This window comes from Trichoplusia ni, chromosome 8 (assembly GCF_003590095.1).
Source record: "Trichoplusia ni isolate ovarian cell line Hi5 chromosome 8, tn1, whole genome shotgun sequence".
Classification (NCBI taxonomy): domain Eukaryota; kingdom Metazoa; phylum Arthropoda; class Insecta; order Lepidoptera; family Noctuidae; genus Trichoplusia; species Trichoplusia ni.
The window spans coordinates 15,790,193-15,811,489 of NC_039485.1; the positions used below are offsets into that span (position 1 = coordinate 15,790,193).

The following is a 21,297-nucleotide window of genomic DNA, read 5'->3' on the forward strand; positions in this document are numbered from 1 at the left end:
AACTGTACTATGGATTTCTAGTTATTGAAAAAATAAACTTTCAACTGTGTAAAGCAAAAACCTCCTTTCTATTATTGTTGAAAAATTTGATTTGGTAACTTGGTATTGTATTGTATTTTTATAGCTTTCAACCGTAGAAACGTCACTAATTTTGGATTTTACAATATTTTCCTTGCCACAACAGTAGAAACATAAAATTTGTTATGACAAAAGATCATAGCAAGTTTGGATGTACGAAATTGAATGAGTGAACGATACGACTGAAGGGAACACAATCTCCATCATACCTCATCACGAGTATGAATAGAAAAACGATATAGCACTGTCTCTTTCTAACGCAAGTCCGTGCTAGTATGTATACATGTAACATATATTGAAGTATCTATGTATGTTTTTTAAATAGTATATTTATGGCTGACTGGCCTATTGGTCTAGTGGTTAGAGGCCCTGACTGCCATATCGGAGGTCGTGGGCTCGATTCCCACCTAGTAGAAATGTTTATGTGATGAACACGATCATTTGGTCTGTGTCTGGGTGTAATGTATCTATGTTATGTATGTATTTAGAAATATATAAATGTGTCTATAAGTTGTCTAGTGCTCATTAAACAGGCTTTGCTTACTTTGAGACTAGATGATGTTGAGTTAAATAAATGAAAGAGTATAAACAGTGTAAAAAGAACTTGTAATGTTTTATGGCAGAATAGAATATTAAAAAACGGTGGGTATGAGATGGCTTGTATTGTAAAGATACTGAAAAATGCGTGTTGTAATTAAAAGGAAGGATATTATAGCAGAGAGGAGCAGAAGTTACACGGCTGTGGAGACAAGTTCTAAAGATATTATAATATAAAGAAAACATTCAAATATATGCTTCATGTATACATATAAGTTGCTTATAATACCGACTTTTAACATTCCCTATATCTTGGCTGTTGAACTATATCTCACAATATAAACTGAATAATTGAAATATGGACATTACTAGACTATTTAAAAGTGAAGATAGCTCTGTAAGGGCTTTCGTGCACGAGGAAAAACAAATCTACCATATCCTTTGTCTGAAGTATAAGACGCGAGAAGAGAACCTCTATGTGTGTCTACAGACATTATATACCAAAATTTTTGTTGCTTCTTAGGAGCTTGCTGTCAACCTCTTTAAATAATATTATTGTAGTTATTAAAGCGAAATGTCATTCTATATAAAATATAAAGAACGTTATTCTGTTTGCTATATGATTCATAATTGATAGACACCTATACGAACAATCATATTAATATTGTATCGATGAAAGCGAAGAATCTTTTGTATTCTGCATATTGAATGTTAAAACTACCCCTACTATGTGTGTGTGTTGTAAGACATAGCTCCCGGCCCGGGGCTGCCTGCCTACTCGGCCTCAACCCTCAGGTATTCTACCTTGGTGATCTTCTTGGGGTCGCTGGTGCCCGTCTCCAGGACCTCCACCTTCTGGTACACGTTGGGTGAGTTCAGCCAGCGAGTGCGCTCGCCCGTCTTGCCTTGACCTTTCTTCCATAGCCTGTGAAGGAGACAGGTTAGATATTATTGTGGATACTGAAATTTATTTATAAAGGTGGGGAGATTTGTGTTTGTTGTTAATTCTTCAAACCACTAACTTTGATCGATTTTGGTACGAAAATAAATGACATCTTTAACTCAATTTAATTATGACAGAAGAAAGAAGTTCATTTATTTTAAAAAAGCTGATCAAGTACGAATCAGCCGAAAAACAAATTTACAAATTGTGCATGCAACAAATTGATGACAGTACCAAACATACACATATTACGTTTTTTTTTAGCAGCTACAGAGAAGTATCATCTGTGCAAATTAGCACTGCCTAGGCATCATTGTTCATCAGATAAATGCTTATTACGTACGGGCATAAAGTGAACTCTTAATAATAAGTTCAGTCCTTACCCTTTGGCTACGGAAACCTAAAAATGCGACTTTGTTAAAAGTTAAATTAACACACTTAAGTCGCATACTGCAAAACCATTATCATTATTTTTCAATCAGTACAAAGTTCATATCCCTAACTGAACCTACAGTATTCTAGCTACTACAACTCTCTCTAAGTCAATCCGTCTGTCTGTCTGTCTGTAGGTACGTGTGTGTGTGTGTGTGTGTGTGTGTATGTGTGTGTGTGTGTGTGTGTGTATACGGACCCCTGCTTGTAGAGCTCCTCCTCCTCGAGCAGGTAGCCGAGCGAGGACACGGCGGGCGGCACCTCCACGTCGTTCTTAGGACGAGGCACGTCGTTCTGCAGGCAGAAGTTAACATTATAAATAGCAGTGCAAATAGGTTATCATGATAACTTTTATGAGGCAGGGATGATCCTAGTGAATCATCCCTTCCTCATAAAAATGAATTGGTCAATCCCGACAAATACTTTGTAGTGTATTTGTCGGGATTGACCAATTCATTTCGGATACAACTGGTCTCCTTCCAGCTGTATCAGTGAAATGACAATTGTTGCAGTTGCCTAGCGATTCTAAAAATTCTATTTATATGCAAGGGCTTCACAAACTAAAATTCAACAGAGAAGATTTAAACTTTTTGCTCAATAATGGTTTATTAACACAATATTAATTATTAAATTTGCATGTCTTACTTTAGGCAAAACATAATAGTGCTCTGTATTTATTCTACAACTCCTTTCTACTTCAAATCTGATAGAAGTTTCAATTCTGATTCTGCCAGTGTGGACTCTACTGAAGAACCTTTACAATTAAATATAAAGTATCTAAGTCGTGTGGCATACCTTGACGAGCGGATGCCTGTAGATGTAGCCGGTGCGGAAGCCGGCGTTGTCGAGCATGCGCATGAGCGCCTCGAACTCCTCGCCGCCCACGCGCCACTTGCCCGCCTCCGCCGGCGGCTTGCGGGACGACTCGTAGATCTGTACACAACATTACAGTGTAGTATTTGGAGTATAAGCAGAGTTCGCAAACCTCATGTCTGTTCTAAGGTCTTCAACTGTAGTAAGTGAAGGTTTCCATATCACGTAGCAGGTGCGAGGTCTCCGAGATTATTAAAATTGTTTTTTTTTTTATAGCTGTTCAAATTAAACGACAAATCAAAACTTCGACAAAAAAATTGGAGGTAAGTTTAAGTGAACGATATTTAACCGTCCGCTCGAATTGGGAGTAGATCTCAATGTCTAGAGTCTAGAAAGACACCAGGTTAAAACATTCATACTAATATTATAAATACTTAAGCATCACTGTCTATTTAGATTTCACGCCAAAACTACTGGCCCGAGGAAGGATATAGGTTACTTTTTGGGTATTTAGATTTGAATGGGGGGTAATGGGTCACATTAGTCTTGGAATTCCCGTTGTAAACTGAAGTCCAAGCGGAGTCGCCGGCAACTAATAGTACCTGTCTCCGTGTGTCCTCGTCGAGCAGCAGCAGTTCGTCAGTGGGCACGGCGGCGAGGCGCAGCTGCACGTCGGCGGCGGCCAGCAGCAGGCGCGCCTGGCTGAAGGCCTCCTCCAGCGTGGCGCCGCAGCACAGCGCGCCCGCGCCCGCCAGCACCAGCACCGTGCTGTGCGGGCCCAGCGCGCGGACCAGCTTGTCGCGCTCCGCGTTGTCCAGCGGACCTGCACGGGGGTATACAATCCTTTATTCCGCAAATAGCATAGATGTCGTCACTTTTACATGACATTTTTTTAAGCTAACTATAGTCAAAGTTTCTATATTTTTATAGTCAGAGTTAATAAATGCAGTGTCTTTTCTGGACTGGCGTTTGGAAGAAAGAGCCAGACCGATCTGAGCAGGCCTGTGGCGTCAAGCGGCACGCATGCCCCGAGCGGCCCATGCAGCTCAACCGTTTATCTGGGAGCCGCACAACATACACGACACACGACGATACCGCCAGTGCCACCATCCGACAAAACCCCTATTCAAATCGCCAGAATTTGCATATCTATCAAATGTAATAATTAAAGAAATTAGTTTTGAAAATAGACACAAGACTTGTCAAAATTGTATAACTGTTGAACTTAGAAATGAAGTATTTGGCTCCTGTGGCTCTGTAAGTAGGACAAGTGGAGGTGGGTACCGTGCGGCGGCTGGTGGTAGGTGACGGGCCCGAGCAGCGCGGCCTCGCGGCAGAGCGGCAGCAGCGCGCGGCGCGTGGCGGACAGCGCGAGCGCGGCGGGCGCGCGCACGTGCAGCACGACGCGCACGTCGGGGCGCGCCGCGTGCACGGCCGCGTGCAGCGCGAAGCCCTCCGCGTTCACGGGGAAGTTGGTGCTGCCCTGCTGCTGGACCACGCCCTGCATGTCCACCTTCACCAGCGACGACGCCGTCACCTCGTGCGGCAGCAGCCCGCGCGGCGTCGTCAGCACCTGCTCCACCGCCGTGTTCAGCCGGGCCGTGATCTGCCCGTGGTTGCCCGCTGGAGAACGTCACACGATCATAATTATATGTAGGTATGCAGTACACGAATCGTTAAAGGAGGAAAGACAAATTCAATAATTAAATAAAAAATTAGAGAAATAGTAAATTAATGTTGCTTTTTGACATAGCTGCCTGTTGAAAATATAAATATGTTAGCGTGATTATAACCGTAACGTAACTCAAAACCTCTGAAACGACTACTATATTGGATAGAACTAAAATTCGAACATCTGTTTGACATATACCCATTTTTTTATAGGGCAAAAATAGATCCGTCCTTATTATCTCAATGAATTTATATATCTTGCAACCACTAGCAGCCACCTATCCTCTCCCACTCACTCTGGGTCCAGCCGAACAGGTCGACGAGCCGGTAGACGGCGGCGAGCTTGCAGCGCAGGATCTTCTCTCCCTTCTCGTAGCCGACGCCCTCGATGCCGCGGATGTCGTTGATGGGCAGCACGCACGCGGGGCCCTGGGATACATTATACGTCTTATATTATTACGGTAGAAAATAGAAAGAAAATTCGAGGAAGTCTTCTCATCAAGTTTTAAGTAGCAGACGTATTATATATAACCATTGCACATTATACATTGACAGTTCGTCTGTCCTTCACCCGAATTTCATCCAAAGCCACCAGCTACAAAAGATCGAACATGGTCTATTCCAGACCAGCTATCTCTTCTAACCCTTCCACTGTCCCCAGCCCTCTAAACCAATTTTTTACCTAGGGAAATCTTCATGGAAAATCCACCTTCCTCCCCTTCAACCCTTGTCACCAAGGATACGATGCAAACTACCCCTCGCATTCTGGCTATGTGCCAGAATGCGAGGGGTAGTTTGCATCTGATCCATGAGTCCATCTGATTCCAGTACAGGCACTCACCCTGAGACTGCCGGTGTGCAGGCGGCCGCCCACCATCTCGCGGATGCGCTGCAGCAGCGGCGCGTCGTTGCCCTCGTGCATCTGCTGGTCCAGCACGCGCTCCAGCTCCTCGCGGAACAGCTTCGACGACATGAGCGCCTCCACGCGCTTGCGACGCTCCATCTCGCGGACATCCTGACAACAAATTTCATTGTAAAGTATTCTATAGAAAAACGGAGTTCAGATAAGGCAAGACAGAAAAATATGGCTTTGACATTTGCGATTTGCATATATTCGTCAACTACTTGTTTTCTCTTTAATGATGATGAAACAAATTTTGGTCCATAGAATTACTTCTGCTTTTCGGAGAAATTTAATCTTTACTTCTGAGCGCAGAAACGATATTTAATATAGGGTAAAAAGCTAATAACTCTTAACTACGACTCCTGGCGCAACGCACCAGTCACTTTACCAACAAAGCTACCAAGGTTACTAACTAAGAGTTCATTTTCTCCCTTTCAAAAGTCATTAGACCACCCTAACCCACAGTCTCTTACTCGCGAGTCAAGCGGATACATTGACTAACGCAGTCCTATTCCTGGAGTGACAATATCCTTAAGTAAGTAACGCTAGTGTACACTCACAGCGTCGATGTCGGCGGGCCTCTGCTTGAGCCTCTCCTCCTCCTCCTCGTTGAGGGCGCCGGTGCCGTTCGCCAGCGGCTCTGTGTCGGTGTCGGCCATTGTGGGCGGCACGCGAGTGGCTTCTGCGGGACAAGACACAACAACCGTTATTACTAAGGCAAGAGAAGTCATTACTTGTAGGAGACAAGAATCGCATCCAAGGAAAGAGCTATAGGCAAGTACCGGGGTAGCGTCTTCAAGATTCGGTATGTAGCAGGGTAGGACCATGAGGAGAATGTTGGTTGGGAGAATACGAATAGTTAAAAATCATTTATCATAGATTTTCATTCTTTTATCGGCAATTGTATTATTGGAATTGTAGCCCAGTCTCATAGATTGAACAGAACCCCCATCCCATTCCGACGAAGGAGAAGCTTTTGTGTGATCCACGAATGCTTGTCCTGAGATTGTCTTGTGCATGTGACTTGAATGTTTGTAAACTTACCCGCGACAAAAGGATTAAATTCCTTATTTCGGGAGCCATTTCTTTTTAAAGAAAAGAAAAGGGGAAATGTCTTAAAAATATATCCATCTTATTCATCATACTCAGGTATTTTTGGTTACATTTTCGTCTAGATTACTGTCTTTTCATTCGCTTCAGTAGCCGCATACCCGGGGGCGTAGCGTTTACACACTACCAAAAGCTGGTAAACGAACACGGGTAGAAACTTCGTGACAAACCCTGCGGTTGCTTCAGGTCAAATGATACCAAGACAACGGGGAGTGGCTTTTAATATACTTCATTCATTAGTTACTATTTAAAATAGATGCTCAAAAGCAATATTATACTTTATCATATATATCAACTGCAAGACTCAGGCTCGCCACACAGAGGATTTCGTGCAAGAGGTCACCCATCCAATTTACGACCGTACCAACCGTTCTTTAACATCGACGATCATTTGTAATAATAGCGGCAAATCATCTGTGTGTTAATTTCAAATGCATAGATACAGCAATTCATGAAATACAGCCTGATGACAGATGGACGGACAAACAAGACAGCGGATCCTTAATAATACGCTGTCCATTTCACCGTTTGGGTTCCGAACCCTAAACATAAGATCTCTTCAAAAGAGACTGCGACAGTGAGTTACACTGTGAGTTTGTATCGACATTTCTTCTCAGGGTAGTCAGATAGGAAATGTCGACTCTGTCCTTCTAAAAAGAGACATGTAGAAATGATGATATATCATATTTGCAGAATAAATTATTTCATAAGGTTTACCTCCATAGCCATTCAATTTTAAATTAAACAGCAATCGCCTATCACCTATCCTATTGTCTAGCAACCTCTCTGGCACCTCACACGCATCGTTCAGCCCTTTTACAACGATGACACACCTCGCATTACTCAGAGCTATTTAAATCGCTGTTCAACGAGACCTGATACCTGAATACGATATCAATGTATTAGCTGATGGTTGTAGAGTAGTGAATAGCTGACAGGCATTAGTAAGGCCTTGTGAATACAATTGTCGAGGTCTTGTGCAAGTTGACGCGGGATAGGGAATTATGGAAGCCTTTGCTCAGTAGCGGGACGCTGTGAGCTATGAGTTTTATTTTTTCGTTTTAAAAGAAGTATATTATCAACTTAGCCCGACTGCTGACCTTGTCTCCTTCACTGGACTCATTGGCAAAAGTGACCAAGCCTTAGCCAAGCTGATATTAAAATGTTAAAGTTATGTAAGACCACATAAGTTAATTACTATCAATAGCGGCCTTTGACCACCGTCGGGTCAAATCAAGAATAAAGAAAATTGAGTTTGCCGTTAGTCATGTTGTCTGGGACTCAACCCCCATGAACTTTGAAAGTCACCTTTAATGTATAACCTAGGTTCGAACTTACGACCTTGTGAAGACAAATCCGACCATTCCACCATTACGATATGGCGCTTCATTTCACATAACAATAGCAACGCTATTGATATAACAAACACCTTTAAAATTATAGTAATAGAGTTCATATTCGCAAATCAATTGTCACATTAAACTTTCATAAGCTTGTACAATCAGCAACACAACTTTTAAACAATATTCTACTCGTTTGCTAATATAGTTATCTCGTCTTTGACTAATTGCGATTGAGCTGTTTTTAGAAACAATGACTTATTAAATTTGGTTTACCAAGGCTCTAATTTTACAACAGTTAACACCGATCGAATTGCTATGGGAAAACGTATAGAAAGAATGTTGCACTAATTACGCGACTTTCTCTTGTCAGTATAATACATTAAGTAAGTGTTACCTTGGCTAGGCGGGGTAGTTCCAAGGGTCAATATTCACTGAAAGACATTGCAAACTGTTTTGAATCTTATATAATTTACCAAAAAGTTCACAATCACTGAAGTCTCTTACAGCCCAATATAAAGCACCCCGAACAAATACTTAAATACTATATTACAGTCAAAGTAAATAAATAAATATTATTATTGCCCACAACAAGGTCTTAGTGATAAAACTAATCTGATTAACTTTTGCTGTTGATTGTACTTTGTCGAGTATTAGTCAGAGCCCCAAAACCGACACAATACGTACTAGCTATTCAAATCTATGCTATTGAGGTGGCTGGCGGGAGGAAGCCGCCGTGGCCTATTACAGCCTATTGTGGCCTATTGGGACCTATTTGTGCCTATTGAGTGCACCTACATAGAGGATGATTCAGAAAGTGGGTGGATATCCAATATTTGCTGCACAGATTCGTATCATGAGCACGTTTTATATTCAAGCATAACTACTTTTTATTAGCGACAGCACTCGCATTTAGATTGCTTTTTATCCGACTGAGTCAGGAGGGTAATGCGTATGAATAAAAACTAAATATCTCAGTAAATGTCAAGCTACACTCGACGCGTTTGATTAGGGGATGAGTGATATGCAATCAAAGCAACAAGGGATAATGGATGTTGGTAAGGACCTAATGCCACATCATTTTTTAAATGACACAGCCCTGGTCCTCCGTCTGCTGGGCATAGGCCTAACCTATCTCGTGCCAATATGATTAATGATAGAAATTTAATCAAAAATCCATTTTTTTTTTCTTTAAGTAAATGCCTGTGCCCAGCAGTGGGCATTTTAAGGCTCGTATTATAAGTTTCGTATGATCCAAATCTTTACATTTTACATAAAAAAAAATGTTTTGGAGATGTATAATAGGTATATTAGGTATTATGAAGTTAGCCTGAGTGCTGACTTTGTCTGCTTCATCGCAATTATTGGCGACACTTTACAGGCCAGACCAGAGCAACGAAAAACCTGTGCATTTTGGAAAAAAATACGTAATTGTTGTTCCTTTTGACTATTGGTTATACTCCTTTCATCATCATCATCCACAGCCTTTATCCTCCCACTGCTGGGCATAGGCCTCCCCTTTCTCGTGCCAATGTCTACGGTCCTGTGCCAGCTACATTCGGACTCGACCCGAGACCTTAATTGATGTCATAGTCCTTTACATTTATCAAAATTTTGCTTCTAGACAATACCCCACCTACAACTTCCCAGACCGCTACCAAAACGGACACCATTAAAATATTGAATAATAAATCAAAGGCACAGCGCACAACAGTTGTCAGTGAAATTGAACATGGCCGCCGGGGTCAACGACCTCAGTCGACTTTTGACGAGTCAACCCGAGTATAGGTGGAATATTAAGTGAAACCACTATTGTTTGGGAGCAGTTAAGTTTTGATATAAATCATTGATAAGACTAATGATAGAGCTTTTATTAATTACGCCTAGATGCGTTAATCGATTGAATTATAACAATACTAACTGGAAATTATACAAATATTAGCTGACAGTTTTTTTTTCTAGTTGTAAGTATTTTTAATGCCGAATTATAAAAAAAAGCAAACAATTTCGTCCAAAAAATAAAATATTTTTTTCACTTAGGAGTATGAAAAATAGATGTTGTTCTATTCTCAGACCTACCCAATATGTATACAAAATTTCATAAAAATCGGTCGAACCGTTTCGGAGGAGTACGGTAACTAACATCGTGACACGGGAATTTTATATATTAGAAGAAGAAGAAGAAGAAGAAGAGAAGATTGTAGTTAAAATACAGCTCAAGCCCGAAGTGGAGTCATCACTCTGAGGATATCAAAAGGCGGCTGCAGTATTTGTTGTTGATAATGTTCTACATTAACTGTGAATATTAGAAATTTAGAAATGTTCATGAGATACAGCCTGGTGACGGATGAACTCACAGACAGATTGAAAACTGACCCAACTTCCTAAAGGTTTAAAAAGGTACCGATGGAAAAAAAACACAATCAGCTGTAATCTAATTAAAAAACGCAACGACTCGAAAGACAAATAAGATCCCAGACAAAACCTTCCATGTAACCATGAATACTAACATATTTAAACAGAATAGTATCTCAACCAGTTTGCTCACATTTTGAATAACTAAAACATAATGATATACCTTGTAATTACATAGCAGGGCAGCCTTGAACGAGAACACAAAAAAAATGAAAACCTCGCCTTCTTTTGTGTGGAGTACAGTTGGTACCGGCACAACTGGCAGAGTCGTTATATTAAACAGCTACCTTGTTATACGAAGCTTTGGCCATACCATGGAACAGGGAATAAAAAAAATGAAGGTATGAAAAATATATGTTGTCCAATTCTCAAACCTACACAACAAGCACACAAAATTTCATGAGAATCGATCGAACTGTTTCGGAGGAGTTCAATAACGTACACAGTGACACGAGAATATTACAGTTTTGATAGAAGTTTGGAATATTTTAAATCGGATCAAGAGTTTTATTGTACAAGCATCATGTGGAGGAAATGTGTGACCATGAGGATTTCCTGACAAACAAAAAATAGGCATGTGTAGACTACATTTAAGCTTATCCCGGTAAGCATCCCTGCAGCAATCGTGGCCTTCGTATTTCAATTAAAACTAACTGTTCTGTCGAAACTAAATACTTTATTAACTGTAACACATTTAAAACTACCCCTTGACAGACTGTACATTTGATTTGATAAGTACTTGAGATATCGCCACTACTAAACATTAAAATAAAAACTGTGACGTAATTTTACAAGTCAAGGACTCGTAATTCGTAATTCCCATTCCCGAGGACTGGATCGAGATAAAATGCAGCCATGTGTTATCCCACTATAATAGTATCCTTATCCTTATCCTTACATATTATAAAACAAAGTCCCCCGCCGCGTCTGTCTGTCTGTCTGTTCGCGATAAACTAGAAAAGTACTGAACGGATTTTTATGCGGTTTTCAACAATAGATAGAGCAATTCTTGAGGAAGGTTTTAGTGTATAATAAGTTTAGGTTTTGTGTAAACTGACGATATTACAACGATATTAGTTAAACATGTCGGAAAAAATTAAGCCATTCGAGAGCTTTCATCGAGAACGCTGCCAAAATCTTTTGAGTTACAACAAAACAATATGTATGGCGGGTTTGTACCTCTTTAATAGATCTACAAAAAAGTCCGCGGTGGTATATGTCTATCTTCCAAGGATAACCCACAATAACCATTTTTATGTGTTTTCTTAATACAGTAAAATTATGGGTTATTTACGAACCTCTTTTTAACAATACAGTATTAATCCTTATCCAAATAAATAAGTTAGATATAGAACAAAATTGCCTTTTACACTACGCCAAAAAAGTTAATAGGTGATGAGTTATCGTAATATTAAAATCTCCGCGCGAGAAATTAAAAATCGATGAAACGCAGCGAAGATATCGTTGGCATCTATATACTAATTGTACTATATATATATACTAATTACTATGTATATACTATGTATGTACTATGTATATACTAATTGTTTGTTTGTTTGTTTGAACGCGCTAATCTCAGGAACTACAAGTTCAAATTGAAAAAATATTTTTGTGTTGAATATACCATTAATCGAGGGAGGTTTTAGGCTATATATCATCACGCTGCGACCAATAGGAGCGAAGAAAAAGTCATAACTTATAATATCTTCTAACCACGCAGACGAAGTCGCGGGCAACAGCTAGTTAATATTATAAAAGCGAAAGATTGTACTTATGGATGTTTGTTCCTCTTTCACTCAAAAACAAATGAACGGATTTAGACGAAACTTGGTACACAGGTGATTTATAACCAGGATTACCACATAGGATAACTTGTATACCGATTAAATCTTCAGGCTAGGCTTCTTTAAAAACGTTACCACCGAATGTTCCGTGACCCAAAACCGACATCAGCGAGGCAGACCCAGACGGAGATGGCGGGATGACCTGGATTCGTTCTTACCGAACTGGTCGCTCGCGGCTCATGAGAGAGACAAGTGGAAGAAGAGTGGCCTTTGCCCAGCAGTGGGAACTCCCAGGCTAGTAATAATAATATAGAAGATTCCTTATAGTATTGAGCAGCTAATTAGTAAGGTACATGTTGAGTTGAGTTAGCACAAATGGATCGATAGGAGATTGTGTATGTGGGGCACGGCGCGCCGCGCGGGGCTTCCGAGCGGACGCGGTCACGGCCGGGGGGCGACACTTGTATGTTAGGGATACTAGTCAATACGAGGTAGGGTGAAATGATAATAATAAGCTGTGTGTACATCTGTACATCATCTTTTTTTTGGTAAGGCGGTGGAATCATCATATACACACAACCTCCTCACCTGTCTGTACGTCTGTATATGACCGTTTTTATTGGTTAAGGGGGGAATCCTCATGGACGTGTCTCTCCTAGGGAGGAAGCGGGTAATGTCAGACTCTTACTGGTTAAACCTTTAATCCCTTGCAGCATCTCGGGCTCATCACATCACATCATCACATACCGTGTCTATATGATTGAGCATTAATAACCACAGCGGAATCTATGAAAAACTTGTCATGGGATAACGTGATATTACAGCGATATAGGAATAGGATACGGCTGCTAGTTTATGCTTAATATAGTAATCAGCTGAACAGCTTAAGGCTACAAAAAAAAAAATACATGATTTAGAAAACCCTACGTAAAACAGTACGTGTAAGAAAAAAAATAATTAAAGAACAAATAAGTACCTGCACAAACTGAATTCTTTAAAAAGTCTTAAAATTACATTGCTTGGCTTCAACCACAAATATAAATCCCGAATGAATACGAACCAGTCCGCCTTTAATTCTCCCAAGAGATTTAGTATTAGCAGCAAACGTCATAAAATCCCTTTAATTAAGCAGTTAACACTATCACGTTACAAGAGACATCAATATACAAGAATATTACGCTTTAGGGCTGCTTCAGACGGTGCGAGTGATAACCGATCGCCGGAGATCTCTTGAGATAATGGTATCATCGGATTTGCAGACAAGTTACATTTCTCAGAGTGAGTGATGACGTTGAAGAAACAGTTTAAATGTTTTGATTTGACAAGTTAAAGTCACGTCCCTAGTAAAATAAGAATGTACTTTCGAGACTCAGTCGTCATATTTGCTCATAATTAAGGACTCCGTTTGAAACTGAAACTGGTCCGGCAAACCCAATAAATAGGATGGACTAAGCCATTTTTTTAATTTCACCAAATTACTTGAAGTATTTTATTCGTTTTCTATGTACTTATAATTCAAATTTTACTTTTATAGAGGACCTAGAAAATGTTTTTCAACTCTTCGATAATTCGTCGCAACGTCTGAACCAGCCTTTACACGAAGCCGAACAGACGCCGCCGTGCCGTATGGCGCCGAAAAAAAAGACACAAACAAACAAAAGAAAAAAAGAAATTGGTGAAAATTTTATATTTGGTACTGTCGGCTGGCGGAAGCGCATTCCTCGCGCGCCCGCCGTCTATATCGGTCGTGCTTCGGGATCTGACTTCTAATAAAAATACTCTTTTTATTGTTTAAAAATACACACGTTTTAGGGATTTGTTTAGTTTGTTTTGACAGGCGGTTAGTGGATGCCGTTTTTATAATAACACGCTGTCAGCGAGAGAGTTAAGGTTATGTAGTGGGTGCTGGAGTTTTTTCCTATTGTTGCAATACGTATAGTTACTATTAGAGTAATAAGTTTTACCGCCATCTTTGATTTAAACGTGGGTGTCTGCTTAGAAGCACAGTTAGAGTTAATGTGAGCATCATTGCCGCTCTTTCGGCGTGGGTTGAAGTCATTTATTTTTTATAAATTCTGACTGAATCACCACACTTTAAATATACCATTTTATACCAATATCAACCAACATACTTTAGCATAGATATTTACCCTAACTTACTGAGGGCTGGCTTTGACATGCTAACAGGTTTTGAGGCTCTGTCTAAATTAAGACAGTAATTGCAGGTATGACAAAGACAACTCACTACACGGCTTAGAACGACATCTCTTTGAATTTAAACCATAATTGCAATTATAGGAGAGACGGCAACTATCTCTCTTCCAAATCTGCATTAATGTAACTTCAAGCGATGATCGACTCTTAGGTCAACGCATCAAACAAACAAACAGGAAGTCTTACATAATTTCGCATGAAATGGGGATCAAAAACCCAGGCTAGCCCGCAACCGGGACATTAAGTATAATCGATCGACTAACAATTCGATATCACCTTCACATCATACAGTTAAGCGACAGAAATACCGTTTAATACAAATTGAAAGAGGACAAGTTACCAAAGTAAGTTAGTTCCTAACCGACGCGAGATTTTGTTAAATATGTATCTTCTAAAACCTAAATAAAAAAAATTGCGAGCAATGGCAGCAATGACGGATGTGTGAATTTGTGCTGTCCATTGTAATTTGGAACTAAAAGTGATTTTAAAGGCTTTTGATTTTGACCGGAAGTTATCAAGGTGGACACTTGGCTATCGGTGAAGTCAACATTTTTATCAGTCCCATGGCTGCATGCACAAGTTATAAAATACAAAGCTAGCCCATATTAAGAATGCCTTATAACTCTAGCTAGTCTCTACAAGAAGTCTTCTTAACAACGGCAAAGAATTCGCTATGGCAATTTCTTTTAAAACAAACGACGAAATCTACATCATTCAATCGGTACACATAATACCATACCTTCTAAATCCAAATAACATTAATAAGATAAGTCACAGTCGCCAGCACCCAACGACAACCGTATCCGTTATCAACCAATAAAAACCATCAGTTTCCACAATACCCAATCTCACACGTTCCTCGACAAATCTAAGCCACACAATAACTAATTATACTAATTACATAAGCCGTGCCCTTCGCCCGCCCTTCTGATACGACTGCACAGTGAAGCGCGGCCAGGCTGACCGGGCAGGCCGGGCTGCGCCTACGCCGGGTCGACGACCTGTGACTCAGGGCTCGCTGCCTAAGTAACGTATGGTTAAGTAATAGCTATTGTTTACGCGTTTTACGCGTGGATTTTTCTTGATTCACGCTTAGGACTTTTATATGAAGGATTGCAACGCATTGCTATACACCGACACAAAAACGCGCGTTTTGTCAGTAAGAGTCTGACACTACCCATTTCCTCCCCCGAGGGAGTGGGGGTCCATGAGGATTCCCCCGAGTTACCAAAAAAAAATGGGCAAACGTTTGTGTGATCCATGTGAATGCTTGTCCTGAGTCTAGATGTCTCCGTGCATGTGACTTGAATGTTTGTGAAACCTCGGCGACACAAGGATTTCATCCCTTACTACTGGAGTAATTATTTTTCAAAGTAATCAAATGGTAAGCAACCTATGGCGTTGGTATTAGTTGGTGCCTAAGTAAATCAGTTTGACAACCCTTGCTGGTATAACCTGATCTTAACGAAAAGGCATTACAGACTTATTCACACATTATACATGTATTCAAGTTAATTTTCATAAGACTTTATTAGAATGGCAAGCAGACAAACAGGATAGACATTAGTCTATACTTAACACCTTCCTCCTACTTGGTATATGCAAAAACTTTCGAAGTTTTCTTTCAACAGATATCACATCCTCGCATACTAAAAATCAGGAAGCTACCTCTTATGATGTGTTAAGACTTAGAAGTAAGCATCCTCTCCAAGTTTTGCACCTTTTACACAAGTTTGTACTCTATTACGTGTCCTAGACTCTACACGTGTCTCTAGGCCCTTCCAGATCGTTCGAGAATGTTTTCCCTGCACATCTCCTTGCTACTACGTCAACAACAACACAAGCAGTACTTCAACATCTCATAGATACACCGTTCATTTACAACCTCGTTTCTATGTACACTAGACAAACACACATGTAGACGATCTCGAAGGAGTATGAATAGCGAGTTGTATCGGTATGAGTCAGGGCGTGATGGCGCGCGGCCAAATTCTAGCCTCATTACACCAATTAGCGAGACCACCTGCACCGGCTAGCGGGTCACGGACCCCACACTACATACGTGAGGTTGGGAGAAGGGTATGCTAATAAGGTTAAGTTTATTAATTTAATAAGCTTTTTTTATCCTCACACGCTGTAGTATCTGTTCCTAAGTAAGGCGAAGCCAGTAATATGGTAATCAGATAACTGATTCACAATCCTGTATGTTGAAAAACATACATAAATAGATATAGAACATCCAAAACATAGAACAAAATATGCACTAAACAGAAATGCTAGTGCTTTGAGAGGCTAGCCCATCAGCTCCGGTTTAGCAGTAAGGGTAACGGTCTCAGAACAGAGCCCTTACTACACACATTAACAGGAACAGAAAATTATCAATATACGTGGGAGTACATTAAAGGGTCATGTTACCTAACAATAGTTAATATAAAAATTTCATTACGGAGTTTCAAAAAATAAGCAGGAAGTTACGCTAATAGAGAAAATTTCTCTATTAACCGAATTCACCTCACACGATACACCATAAAATTTCGTATGAATTTCACCATGAACCCATCTATAAATAACTCCATGGCATCATTCAAATTTTACACGTACTCTTACACTATAATATCCATGTACATTCGTCCGTAGTGTGGAACATAGGAGAGTAGTTGGAAGTGGGACTCCTACAAGCGCGTAACACTATTAGGAGATGTCGATCACGCTTAGCATTGAATCGAATTCCAATTTATAACTAACCGTTAGATGTATCATTCTTTTTATCGACATTTTTACATATACTAGCAAGATATATTTGATTTTAAGTATTTGTGAGACGACAAAGAGCGAAACATCAACATGATCAGTCATTAAGACAAATTAGCCTGGCTACACTGGTCCCAGGACTACGATTGAATGAGCCTGTAGCCGAGAAGAACCTGATCCACTCACTCTAGGCTACTGAATAGACAGGTCAAAGTCTCGCCACTTGTCGAAAAGGTGTATTTTTCTCATTCTCTAGGCCCATAGTCCTCTTCCGTCTACTTTGTTAGTCCATGGTCCACAGTATATCGTGTCAAGCTGTCATAGTATGAACCATGAGGTCACCGGCCACGGCGCGTGTCAATGTATGGGGGACGCCCACCATCACCGCTTTATTGATGGTGCTATTCGCTAAAATTGCCAGTTGTTCCAAGTATATATTTAAAGTGATTTCGTTTTGGTTTGATTCAAGCTGGTTATATGTAGACCATTTAGTAGTTAATTTTAATTTAGATAAAAATCTTTTGAAAAATATCTTTAAATCTATACTAATATATAAAGCTGAAGAGTTTGTTTGTTTGTTTGTTTGAACGCGCTAATCTCTGGAACTACTAGTCCTTAATAAGGAACAAGTTTTCATTCGAATCTATTTAACACACAAGTCCAGCCCAAACGCTTTTTAATATTGCAGGAGTTCTCACAAACATTCAAGTTACATGTAAAAAGACACCCAGATTCGGAACAAACATTTGTGGATCACACAAAGGCTTGTCGTACGCGGGGATCGACCCTCCGACATATCGCTCACAGTAGGTTTTCCCGTGAGCATCTATACCTCTACACTACTCGAATACCTGAATCGCTTCTTGAACCGTCCTCCTGTTTCTCTTTCCTAGCATCCAAAACATAAACCGACCACATTTAACGACCTACCTTTACGACACCCACAGGACTATCAACCGACCCCCCCCCCCCCTACCACCAACTCACCTTTTAAAACACACATACCCTTAGAAAAAAACCAGCCCATCACACAAAGACAGCAGCTATCAAAACTACCGCATAGCAACACCCCCTCCCCCCACTCCAGGCGCGGTGCGTCGACCTCTCATCGACCGACCTTCGGGAGGGTAGGCGCGCAGTCGTGACGTCATCGCGGGCGGGAAAGGGAGCGCTTCTCAGTACTGCTTTGTTGTTTCGATGGTTAAGATATTAAAGTTCCGGGGGTGTGAGTTAATTAAGGCTTAATTTATTTAATTTTCGGGGTTTCCTGTTGCCGAAATATGTTTTACGCGGTTCGGCGAAAATCGCTGTGAGAAAATCTGTGGTGGAAAATTTACCTTTAAAAACGGTTATGCTACTTGAAGGGTAACAACCTTCCATATAAATTATGATCAGCTAATGACCGTATTGCTAATCTTTAATATTGTTATTGAGAAGCAAATGAAATTACATTATCCAGATAGCTAGATTTCTCTGACTTGGCTCGGTAACCGAATCGAGAACTTCACAACCGTGCAAACGAGAGCTTATGTCATAATCAGACGTCGCATCGTCAACAAGTTTATTGTCAGAATAACTACCGAACTATGTTTACTGTCTAAGCTCCAATAACATAATATTGCAGTCCATTAGTTGATTTGTGGAAGACATTCTACGAACAAAGAGAGTTACTACTAAAAACTATTACAATCCTTAGATTTTGAAACCCTCTATAAGCAACATGTGCTTTCCTTCACTCATATAGATAACTTTTAATTCACAATCTAACATCATCGGCCTAGCCTTTTCCCAACTATGTTGGGGTCGGCTACCAGTCTAACCGGTTACCGCTAAGTACCAGTGTTTTACAAGGAGCGACTGCCTATCTGACCTCCTCAACCCTGTTACCTGGGCAACACGATACCTCATATTTAGACTGGCTGTCAGACTTTTCAAGCTTCTGACTACCTGTAACGACTGTCAAAGATGTAGGAATAACAGCCGGGACCCACAATTTAACGTGCCTTCCGAAAAACGGAGGAACTCGTTATGACAAAGATGGTCACCCATATACGGACCAACCGCGTCAAGCATAGCTTAACCTGTGATCGATTCACTTATGCGGTTATAGCTTAATTCACAATCTAACCTCTCTCGAAATTGAAGGAAGACAGCGTAAATATATATTTTCCTTTGTCCCTCGACACATCTATACAAATATCCAGTAAGTACCACTTCTCTGTCCCTTAATAAAGCAGTCAAGTTGACTCCCATTACTCGAACAACACATCCCTAATACCATTTACCTCAGAACAACAGACGAGTGACAAATAAACCCAAACCAGGTTCGGCGCCGCAAATACTGCGTGCCCCACGTCGGGCGCCAGTAGTCGGACGGCGATGAGAAATCAATACGGCCGGCACGCACCGCCTCACGCCGTACTGCGAGTGTTGCGAGTCTTTGTTCGGTATATATTAAGGAGCAAGGACTTATGTAATACAGGGTTTGAGGACACTGTGACCTATTTACTCTCTTAAGTCAAATATGCGAAACTTATTTTTTTGGAAGAGTATGTTGTCTTTGCTCTAAGCTTAAATTATTCTATTTAGTAGAGCAACATGATGCTCTTTAGGGTGGTTAATGTTAAGAAAAAACGAAATCACTTCGACATTGTAGTTTTACTTTTCCATTTTTGGTCGTAGAAGTAAGGGGTCACCGAGCTACTCAATAAGATCGGCTGTTACGATGAGAAAGACTGTGGCTTTCTTTGAATATGCCGTCAAGTTCAATCCGCAAGCTAAGCTGTAATAAAATATAGCTTTCGTAAGTTACGGTAATAAGCCATCGGCCCCACGTTGTGCGCCAACAAGCAAAACTAATCAGAATACATTGCGCTACGTTAAATATGTCCCAGACGATTTCTCTCGCTCCGCTGCGTTGTCGCAACGTTTTAATTACATCCACTGCACATGGATGAGCTGACGTCATGAAGATGCTGTGTTTATACTAACAAGATATCTCCTTGAACGACGTTGTTGGTTATTGACGTAAATAGTACCTTGTGTTATGGACATAGATTACTTTTTACAGCTATTCGGAACTTAAATTAATTCCTGCACCAATTTCATTGAGATTAATTCAATATGTAGCGTCGATGTGAAATCCTAAACCGCACAATTGTAATTCCCCGGGGTTCTGGAAGTTATTTAACCTGGTGTCAAAACAAACGATGCTATCTATATGAATACTAGACACCTACATAAATAATATCCAGACCAAAAAAAAATTGCTCATTGCATATACATTTGTCCTGGGTGTGAATCTAAACCACGCCCGGTGTAGCAGTCAGGGCCACCACCACATTACTACCACTTACCAAACAGTCAATTCAAAATCATTGGCATCTCAAAATCACGAAACCATGTACCTTTATTTAACTGAAAACAAAAAGCCAGATATTCTGTAAAGTTAACCTAGTGACACACAATCCACGTCGCAGTGTGCAGGACGCCGTATCACGGGTAAATAGATAGATACCAAGTGTTAGGGGCTGCCGGGAGGGTACTGCGCACAAAACTGACCTATATCCGGGAAACCGGGGTGAGGATACGGCGTAGGGGTAGTTCAAAAGATGGGATGATAACAAAGGCTTTGTCTGAGGGTAGTTTGGGAAAGAATGTTGTCGTGGAAATTGGAAAATGGCTCGTATGGCGGATGTGTTCTTTGTTTGTTGAAAAACATCAAGTTAATATATATATATTTTATACGCAGTTATGGAAGGAATCTTAAAGATACGTCAATAGCAGATAGGAAATTCAGATTTTTTTTTGTAAGATTAAAAAAACATAGACATGGATAGCCGTGTGGTAAAAAAATGATTTATGAACACTTGCTTAGTCTTAGCATCTCGGTCAACAGAGATCTTTCTAAGTGTAGTTTTAGTATGAAAGAAAAAAAGGGTAAACCTTTTATCTATCCTTCATCGTTCTTCGAGCATCAGAGGGAATACGGGGACTTTTAAAAAAAAACTTTAGTTCTACATATTACAATATAGAGCAGCGCAGTCAGTAAACCAACCTCTTTAATCTACAAGTACACAGGTTCCCTCACAGTTACACAAGTAGGGTAGTTGAATATTTCATGAGCACAACACGATGGCATGCCGGCGTATAATAAGGATGTCTTCCGGTGACGGCACACCTCGAACAAGGCGTATTCCACGTCGCGACTCACGCAAATATGCTGATGTAGTTACGTACCAAGTTTATGGCGAAGTTTGTAAGGCTTACTGGTGTACTGAGGGTTGTGTGTTACCACAACATGCT

The 21,297-nt window shown here is 40.5% G+C and overlaps 1 protein-coding gene across 5 annotated transcripts in view; it reads right to left on the bottom strand.

The window, feature by feature from the left end:
- LOC113496708 (protein hu-li tai shao) overlaps positions 1-21,297 on the bottom strand; it is an 87,875-nt gene that overhangs the window by 23,967 nt on the left and 42,611 nt on the right. For all 5 annotated transcript variants that reach the window (XM_026876012.1, XM_026876013.1, XM_026876015.1 and 2 more), the window contains exons 3-10: positions 5,939-6,060; positions 5,316-5,489; positions 4,771-4,903; positions 4,088-4,426; positions 3,406-3,626; positions 2,786-2,923; positions 2,190-2,284; positions 1,420-1,540 (exon numbers count right to left, since the gene is read on the bottom strand). In XM_026876012.1, the coding sequence (XP_026731813.1) occupies positions 1,420-1,540; positions 2,190-2,284; positions 2,786-2,923; positions 3,406-3,626; positions 4,088-4,426; positions 4,771-4,903; positions 5,316-5,489; positions 5,939-6,037 (1,320 nt within the window). In that variant the 5' untranslated portion in view covers positions 6,038-6,060. The remainder of the gene's footprint in view (positions 1-1,419; positions 1,541-2,189; positions 2,285-2,785; positions 2,924-3,405; positions 3,627-4,087; positions 4,427-4,770; positions 4,904-5,315; positions 5,490-5,938; positions 6,061-21,297) is intronic.